We start from the raw sequence: 9948 nt of genomic DNA on the forward strand, positions 1-9948 counted from the left end.
GGAAGAAAGGACAGCTGCTTCCCAGGATGAGGGTGAAGATTTGCTTTCAGTCCTCCTTAGCCTGTCTTGCCCAGCAGTTGCGAGTTCCCCTGATTATCTTAGAACTGAAGAACAGCTGACAGACTAGTCAAAAAGTAAGATTTACTACCACCACCTGTTAGGGAGAAAGTCAGAGAGAAGTCATCTTGTTCAACCCTCTTCCATATTCCAATGTCTAATAACTCCTCCAACCCAGCCCTTCCCCACCATTCAGAAATGGCTCTTTTCAAGGCCTCTCAACCCAGCGCAGAGCTGAAGAACGGCCTTGCTAGCTCACGCTCACCCAGCCCAATATCCCATGTCTGACAAGGGCCAAAAGCAGACACCAAGAGAAGGGTATGAAAGCAGAGCAAGGACATAGCGATACTTCCCCAGAACAACCTCTCAGCCTGCAGTGAGCTGCAGCTTTGGGGTGTCCTGAGAGAGAGTGATAGTGTGCCTCTGATGGGTTGTTCTTCCATTAATTTTTCTAATCGCTTTTCAAGACCATGTAAACCACTTCAGCATCCTCCAAGTCTTGGGCAATGAGTTCCTTGGGTTCATTACATGTTGCATGAAAACATCTCCCCGTGCTTGTTTTGAACCCACCATCTGCAGCATCAATACTAGATGAACACCCCATGCTGCTCATGATTTTACAGATCTCTGTAATACTGCAACCTTGTCAGGCCTTCTCATACTGAAAAACTCTAACCTGTACTTATTCATTCTGTTCTCCCTTTAGTTCTTCTCTCAGTATCCCTTTATTTCCACTGTGCGCTTCTGGACACGGGAGAAGCAGCCCCACAGACAGTAGTAAAGAACCAGATGCACTGCGGATGTACCCTTGCAATTTTTTTTTTTTGGTTTTGGTAACATTGTTTTAGAGACCAGAAGCCTTCAGGAGTCTTTTGCTCACTTCAGAGAAAATGAGAAGGGGCAGCCTGACCCCTGAAAGCTCTCGCTGATTGAGAATCCCGTCGTGACTCTAGTTAGGAACAGCAGTACTCAAAGGGAATAAAATTTCACTGCTCCAAAGCAGAACTCATGGAAGATGTGGACTGCTCCATATACGTTCTAAAAGCCAGCTTCGCTCTTTTCAAGTTCTGTCCATCTGATTCGAAGCCCAGTATTAACGCCTTTGCTGCTGGTATCACAGCTTTCAACAAAATAACAGGTAAAATAAGGCAAGAAACTTAGAACTGTAAATGCTAAAACACTATTAGCAATGCATAGGAGAGAGCTGGCAGGAGAAAAATTTACAGTCTGAACTATTAAAAAAATCTCTGCATTCAGTAATGGATGCTTTTCATTATCCATTTTCTTTCTTTTCTTTTTTTTTTTAACTTTTATTGTGGTTGACAAGTGACCATATGCTATCTTCATATGTCTTGCCCTTGTAAGGTCATACAGCTTTCAGTGGGAAACAAACACAAAAGTCAAGAATTTCAGAGACCAATACTAGTTTTTAAATAAGTTTTCAAATCTTTAAAAGTAATGAATACTTTGGAGAATCCTTTGAGGTCCATAACAGCTGTTGTGTATCCAGCATTTTAAAGTGGTCTAAATAGAGATATAAGCACTTGACAACAGGATCCAGCTTTTTAAAACGTTAACACTACCTTTAACTTAAGAATAAGACATTCTTTATAAGACTAGTTTATTCTCCAGACACTAAAAACAGTTGGCAGTTTGAACTAGAGGTTTCACTGATGTCTATGGAAGGTGCCTTGGCAAAAATCATTTCTGACAGTATCACATGCCGACATCTCCAGTGGAAAAAATAAATTCTGCCACGAAAACATTTTGTTTCCAGATATTTACTAAGCTGAGAACCTTCTAAAAGGGAAAGATGGATAAAAACTTTTATGCTAGTAAAGAAACATTCTGGCTGAGTGTGTTGGTTTTTGGTTTTGGTCTTTTTTTTTTCCCCCCTGTAATTAAAAAGTGCCTTTAAGTAAGATGCTTTATCCACTGGGGAACTTCCCTTACTTGCTGGGAGGTAACATTCTCCCCACTCTGTCTGTCTGATATGGAGCACACTTAATTAAATTTAGATGACTCTTAGCTGAACCACAGTGGGAAGGATGTTTCTATCCACCCTGTATACTGCTGCTCTCATTTACTGGCCTGGGGAAATTCTATAAAAGTCAGTTTTTCCAGATAAAACAGAGGTAGAGCAAAATCACGGCATTTCTTGCGAGAATCTTTTTAGAGAAAAAATATGGGAAACATAATCAAAGAAAAAGGTTAATTCAGTCACTCACTAGTATCCCAAGCGTTCTGCAAAATCCACCACTTCTCCCTTCCCCATAAGGTAATGGATAAGAACAGGCCAAAATGTGAATTTATGTCAAGCAGATTACTTACTTCTGTTGTACTGAAGCGACTGCAGGGGTATCTGATTTGACACTGAGATAATATCTGGAGACACTCTTGAAAAAGATTCTAGGACACTCAGAATGCTGCAAAAATACCTTTAATGCCAAGCAACAGAAAACCCTAAATCTCTTGCCACATCTTCTCTGTGTTCAACAGGAAAAGGAGAAGGTACTTAAAACCCGTGGTCTGAAAAATTGTATTTTCTCAAGGGAGTTAATGTAACATCGTCATTGCCTTAAATTTCTGCAGAATGAATACAATTTGAATTCTAGCTTCTGCAGAGAAATTCTAACTTTATAACTACAATCTACAAATATTGCTTATGTCTACCTTCTTTTCCTTATGATACTTCCCCCAAAAAGGAGCTACATAAAACAATACAAGTTTTAACAGCCAGCTTCTGATACCACACTCTGCAATCTCAAAGGATATAAAAATATAAAAAGATACAAAGTAGAAAAATCTTTGCAAAAATCAAGGGTGACAAACTTAAGAATTTGGATTTCTCCCATAAATTTGATAACATTTCAAATTCATGTTATTTGTGTGGACATACAGATGCATGAGAGCCTTCTTATACCTTCTATTATATGGGTTCATCCAAGTATATGTTGTTATTTTAGCTTCCCTTAGAAAATACAGTACAGAAAAGGCATCTGAAAATGTGCTTCTGGGAGACAACTAAATTTTCACAACTGCATGGCCCAAACCTGCAACCAACTCCATGGAGGCAGACTCCTGACAAGATAAAAAGCTCAATAAATCCAAACAGTTTCTTATCTGAATGCACTAACATTAAAAAAAAAAAAAAAACACACAGAAGCAGACAAAAACTGAATATTTTTTAAGAAGACATTTACAGAATGTCACTGTTGAAGAGATTGTATTTTCTTCAGCTCAGCAAGGCACCTTTTGTTCATGCTCAGATTTACTCCTTACTGGAATATAGCATGTTTTATCTGACAATTATCTTCAAATTATGTGAATTCCCCAATTACATCTCTTACCTCTCTAAAGTCCTCCTTAGGGAGGCCACTTAAACAAACAGCTAACGTGTTCTTAGCATCCACCTGAAGAAATTTCTTTTATACCAAAAAGAAAGTGGTAGCAGACCCATTCCAGGCAAGTTCACTCTTTCAGCTGAAGAAAAATGACGCATTCGAAACCAATTAAGGTTTTTAGTTTTCTTTTCATGATAATCCAACATTTCCCAAGAAAAAGGTGTTGTAACTTCTTCAAACTGAATTTCACCTGTTCTCTTCTAAAGCCTCCTATAGTGCTGGGCTTCAAAAACATTGCGAGAGATGTAGCATTTAGCCACTGTCATTCAGAGGGAATAAGCACATGTTTGTTATTACATTTTCTATAATAAATTACAGTCAAGCATGGCACATAAGCATAGCAGCAACAAAACATTTCTCTCATTCACACACCAAAAATAAATCAATAGTTGAAAGGCCAAAAATCTTTAAAATATTTTTTAACAATATTTTAGTGAGAACACTTTTCTCCATAAGTTATTGGATCTTAAATTCTACCGCAGGATTAGCAGCCTCACAGCACTTCACCAACGTATTCATTAAGATGGTCACTATATTTGACTCTTTTTGTGCTTAAACATATATTTAAACACTTCACTAGGCCAGGGTTGGAACAATTAGCTGTCTAATGAGAACAATCAGGCATCCAAGATACGTGGTGAGCTGAGCACTGTGATTTTTTTCAGCTCCTCCTTTTGCTTTTCCTTCTTCCAGCTTCTGCTCTCCCCCACTTACTTTATGTATGTTGATTCAGCCTCCTTCATTTCTCCCTTCTCCCCCTGAGTCTGCCCATCCTGACCTCTAACTGCACCCTAATGCTTATCATCTGCACTTCCAGCGTTTCTCCCTCTTCCAGATTGTTTTTCTTCTTCCAGTGGTCTCTTCTTACCTCTCTGCCAGCATGAAAGCTGTGATGGCAGAACGCGGAGGTATCTTGCATTGCATAACTAACACCCCTGGCAAGAAGCAAACCACAAACACTGCAGTCATTCTAAGTGAAAAAGCCCAAGAAGCCCAGAACGATGCTGGCCACCATTAGCATGGTTTGTGCACTAAGGACTACAGAAATGGTCCTGTCTTCAACATCTTTGCTTGAGGCACTGTACACACTTGGGGCAGGCCTTTGACCTTTCAAATCAGTACTCTTCCCTCACCATCTCATGTAATCACGATCTTTATTTCCAGGAAGCCTCCTAATGACCTGCCTACTAAAACTGCACAAAAGGCTCTCACCTGGATTGGAAACCTCGCACAAAATCTGCTCTTGAACTAATCTCACCTAGCTCAAGGACAAGGTGACCTGCAACCCTACCTGCGGGTCTTTTGGGAGGTGAGGAATTTGCAGAAGAGCAGCCGGAAAGCCGGGACACACAGTACAGAGCCAGGGCACAGAAAGGGTTTTCTGTGCTACCTACGCTAGCACAGCGGGATGCGTCAGTCCCATATGTGGGATATCGCTGCAGTGTACCAAACTGTTTAATCAATGTGAGAAAACTGTCATCATTATTTCATTGCCAGTTCAAAGTAGGAAGAGTCATGTTACAAAACTACGGACTATTTTGAAATATAAATATTTTGCATGATTAGCCAAGTGTTGGAAGAGAAATATGAAACACACATAGGGTAACTAGATTAGTATATAGCCATATGTATTTAAAAGTTCTTTTAGTGCAAAAGCTCTGATTCATTCTTCTATAGCATATTTAAAACATTCAAAGAAACCGTTTTAATTTGTGCTTACAAAATTTCTTCATAGTCACCCGCTGTGCTAGGGAGAGAAAGTCACCTTCAGAAGCGATTACATCATTTATTACTGTGTAAATAAACACGTCTTACTCATGTTTTCTTCATCGTCTACGTCCATTGTGAAATATTTTTGCTGGTTTCTTGGCTGGCGGAGACTGCTTCTGTCTGGAAAACAGAGAATGGGGTTTTTAAGCTTTAATGTGCCAACATACAAGCTAAAGTGATCCATCTCCTTCAGCATCCGCCGGCCTGGGCACTGGCTTTGCTCTGGGCTGCCCATATGCTTTTCCCCAGTGATCATGGACAGCTCATTCTTCGCATAACCTTTTTCGGTCATTCCTATTTCTGCAGCTGAGGGGCAGCCTGCAGAACTGCCAATTCTGCAACTTAGGCAAGCATTTTTGCTTTTTCTATGGCAGGCCACAACATTTTTAATCTGAAGATATAGACACGTATCAGAAGTACAACCATACATAAACCCCATCATCTCACTGCAAACACAACTTTTCTTCACCAACTATTGCGGGTAACTTCTAGAGTCAGCAGTTTTTGACAGCAACTTCAGACCTGGTTAAGTGAAGAAATGCTCTTCCCGCAGTGAACCAGCAGGACGTCTCAAGGTAAAAACAATGTCAAACCCACTCTGCACGTGAAAGCACAGTTCAAGCAGTCGATACACTGAAGATGCAGTCATTTACCCAGCACCGTTCTGATGAAGGTCTGTTTGGTACCTAACACATGCTGCTCTTTAGGTATTGCTCACAAGTCCAGTAGTCAACAGGGAGCACTGAACCCAGAACCACACGTGAAAGACGTAGAGATGCACACTTCTACCAAAAGATCTGTTGTTACGGTGAGGAGAGTAAAGCGGAGAATTAACCTCTTGGCATCCTTAACTGCAGTGGATCAAACCATGGGAAACCCTCATTTGTTTTGTACTTGCTGATCTGTTGAATTTTGTGTTCGCCTGCCTCTCAGCATTCCTAAAGTATTAGTAGCTAAATCCTGTGCTCTCTATGCTCTGCATTGCGTTATTGCTCTTTTTATGATGCATTTATTTTCTGCTGATTCCTTACCGTAACTGTTTGGAAAGCGTTTGAAGAGAGAATTGTACTGTGCAAATGCAAAACAGTTCTGTGATAATCTAGCCATTCTCTGAAAATTGTCAAGGCCTGTCTTTCAAAGATATTTCTGCAAGAACAGGAATTTCTAGGCAAATTTAAACTAAATTCTTCACCCCATCACAGACAGGCATGTTGCTGGCAAATCGCTCTGCCTCTCTGTTTCTGTTTCCCACTAATAAAAACGGAGAATAAAAAAATGGATGCCGTAAGATGGGCAGAGGGAAAGGGTCCCCCTGAATTTTCCCATTGCTTTTAGGACCAAATATTAACATATAAAATATGTTCCAAAGCTTTATTACACAACATGAGCAACACTATCACTATCTGGCAGCAGCTTCAGCTGTTTGAAGGAGACCACGTAATTCCAGTTGCTGCCCCTTATTCTGCTATTTAATCATGCTGTGGTCCCCTGGCCCTCTCTCAAGGCCTTTTGAACAGGCAGTGTGCATTCATCTCATCTCCAAAATCACAAACTGAAATAGTCTACACATCACCTGCAAAGGTCCTACTTTTCCTAGCACCCCCTTAGCAAGTCTCCCCATTTCTACGTAGTTCTTCTCTTTGAAATCAGGCACTACTGCAGTGGATTTGGGGAGGGCTTTGGTCACTCCTGCAAGGATGTGCTTCGAGCTATATTATGATCTCTGTTGTACAACAGCTCTGATCATTACATTTTGCAGGAGACTCTTGGAGCTGTTCAGGACCAAGCTGAGAACTGCTTCCCCTCTTGCCTCCTTCTTTATTAGCTGCTCCATGATAAAGCAACCTCTAAATCCAGTCTTGATACGAGTCCTGACGTGACATTCATCCAGTTTACATGGGAGGGATGCAAGTCTACCATCATTATCAGGTTTCCCACCATGCTGCACCTCTGATCTCCCTTAGCGCACCACAGTTGCTGTCATTACCCTCCCTAAACAGTCAATAATACATTCTTAGTAATGCTTCTCCTACAAAGATCAATCCCTAGCAATCCCATGTTATTCTTTAACATAATTAATTATTCTACTACATTTCAAATTTCCTTTTAGTAACTATCAAAAATGCTAATATGCCAACATGACTTTGATTGCTTTTGCTGACAGTCAGATTAAATTAAGATTCAACACCCACTTTTGTTAAGGGCATCTTTCATCTGGTCCGTCAAAACAAAGAGTCCACAGAAATCACAAGGCAAACTTTAGCACTCTTTTATTATTGCCAACAACACAGTTGTTTCCTGTCAGAGTTTCAGCCTTTTACTTAGTTTACTTTTAACGCAGAAAGAGGGAACAGGGCTTTAAAGCTCCTGGAGCTTTCTCATTCCCAGTGCTGCAACACGTATCCTGAGGCCGTTAAGAACCTTGTTCTTTTCTTCCCTTCAAAAAAATATTTGACATGTCATATTTTCAGAAGCTGCAAGAATTTTAGGATCTGGATGAACCCAGATGCTGAAGTTCTGGGGCATCATTTCTAATTACCCATGGAAATTTTACCTACAAAGTACATATCTTCCTAAAAATTAAAGATTACATGGACACACTTTCAGGATAGGTGTTCAGGATATTCAGGACTCAGCAGAACAAGCGACAACCAATTCAGACCAAGGCTGCAGTCACATATGCTGTCTTCAGTGGGGATTAAGACACCGGTCTTATCACTCCTTCACCAGGGCATGTTCTCTCTTCATCTCTGTTGACAGCTATTGCACAGCCAGGCTGTGCAGGGGACGAAGAAATGCTTGTGCCAGATCAGACCAGGGAGCCGATTCTCAGCATGGATACACAACTGGTGGCACTAGCAAAACTACCAGAGAGTTCTGCAGCACTACAACAAATGGTTCCTGGGCAAGGAAGAGGAGAGACACTGGCGATATCTTAAGATCGTACCGCCAGGAAAGACAACACATGGTGAAACCGTGGACTGAGGCTGCAACTGGAAGGGACAGCGAGAAACAGTCAGGAAGCAGAGGTTGCCTGTGCCTCCAAAAAAGGAGGAATACTGGAAGGCACGTGGCATAAAAGACACAGCTTGGTTTTATGCCATTGTATGGGTTGGCACAACTGATAACTGCGCCCATTACAAAGATCATCAGAAGAAAGAGGCGGCTTAGGTGGAGACCCTAGCAAAGCATGTTATGGTAAGACACTGATCAAACGAGTAGCTCTGCGAGCAGCTGAACTCAGGAAACCTGGCTGCCTCCAGCTCCAACCCTCCTGGCATGATTGCCTCGCATCTCAGCAGCTTCACCTTGGCAGGACTGCCTCGTGCCGCATCAGCTTCAGCTGAAGTTCTCCCTGCAGCAGGACTTTCACAACACCTCTTTCCAACGTGAGCACTATGATGTCAAACAGCACAGCTGCACTCACTGCAGCCCCAGGGGTTTTCTGTTTATGTATTGTTCAATACCCAATTTATATTGAAGTATTCACTCGATTACGTTGTTTTGCTCTTATTACAGCCTCTCCCTCACTGGGGACACACATCTATATCTCTCTCTTCCATCTAGCTGTCAACTTTAATTAAATATTTAGCAATTCATACTCCCTTCAATGTCAACATTAGTGGAAATCAGACAACAGATTCAACACTTACTGAGAGGAGAGATCCATATAAATCAGTATGGTCACTTGGTAAGGATGATGTAAAAATAAAAAAAAAGTGGTTTAATATAACCAAATGGCTGCTTCATAACAATGAATTTTTTTCCAGTTCTTTTCCCACTTCCTGTGAGAAAATTTAGCTTCAGTTCCATTTTACATTAACATTAAAACAGTACTGAGCTTTAGCTAGTTAAAAAAAATGTAGAACTTTGCATTCAAGTTGTTCTTAAGTCAAAGATTGCCAGAAGTAACCAGACATTCCACTCATACTTATTATCTTAGTAGACACGTCATGCAGAGCACAGCAAATCCAGAGTCCAGATCTAAATGCCAAATATATTGAACCATTTTACAGGGGGGGAAAAAAAAAAAAACTTTGCTAACATTAAAAAAAGAAAACAACCAAAGAAAACAAAAAAACCTTGCATCCAAGAATGAAATACAATATGCAGGGATACTGAAACAAGTAATACAGCTGACTGCTCAACAGCTGTATAACCCGCTGGGATGGGAGACATCAAGTCCTCCTCCAGCATTAGAGCCACAAAAGCACCACTAGTCACCTCTACAGTCCAAACAGTTGGTCGAGTCATGGATCTATAGATAAAACCCCCAAGCGTCATCACTGATCAACCCGAGAGGAGTTTGGGACAGGATAAGTGCATGACTTGCACAGTGAAATGGTCACTTCGAAAAACAGGTTTTGTAAACCCATAGCCACTGGCACATACGATTAAAATGCAAATTAAATGTGCATATCAAACATTTACAAACTTGTAACTCAGAAAGGAGTATCAGATACTGAGAAAGGGAATAAATGTCAATAAAATATACAGACAGTATATTTGTGATGTTAACACCTATGCTAAGTCAAAGATTGTTATTCAGTAATTAAAAATATTTAAAATTGCTATATCCTCAACTGAACAAATCCTTCAGCAAGCAAACTATTTGCAGTCTTTATGGCTTACTTTTCAAAGAAGGAGTTGAGCAGCACTTACTGAAAAAGCAAAATAACTACTTAACAATCATTAGGCTAATTAATACTATGCTTTT

General features: G+C 40.6%; 1 protein-coding gene across 1 annotated transcript in view; it reads right to left on the bottom strand.

Annotated features, from left to right (window-relative positions):
* LOC136993542 (double-stranded RNA-specific editase 1-like) overlaps window positions 1-5347 on the bottom strand; it is a 28704-nt gene extending 23357 nt beyond the window's left edge. Inside the window, exon 1 of the mRNA XM_067306954.1 lies at window positions 5277-5347. Coding sequence (XP_067163055.1) covers window positions 5277-5304 — 28 coding nt within the window. The 5' untranslated portion in view covers window positions 5305-5347. The remainder of the gene's footprint in view (window positions 1-5276) is intronic.
* Between the last annotated feature and the right edge of the window lie 4601 nt (window positions 5348-9948).

This window comes from Apteryx mantelli, chromosome 17 (genome assembly GCF_036417845.1).
Source record: "Apteryx mantelli isolate bAptMan1 chromosome 17, bAptMan1.hap1, whole genome shotgun sequence".
Lineage (NCBI taxonomy): Eukaryota > Metazoa > Chordata > Aves > Apterygiformes > Apterygidae > Apteryx > Apteryx mantelli.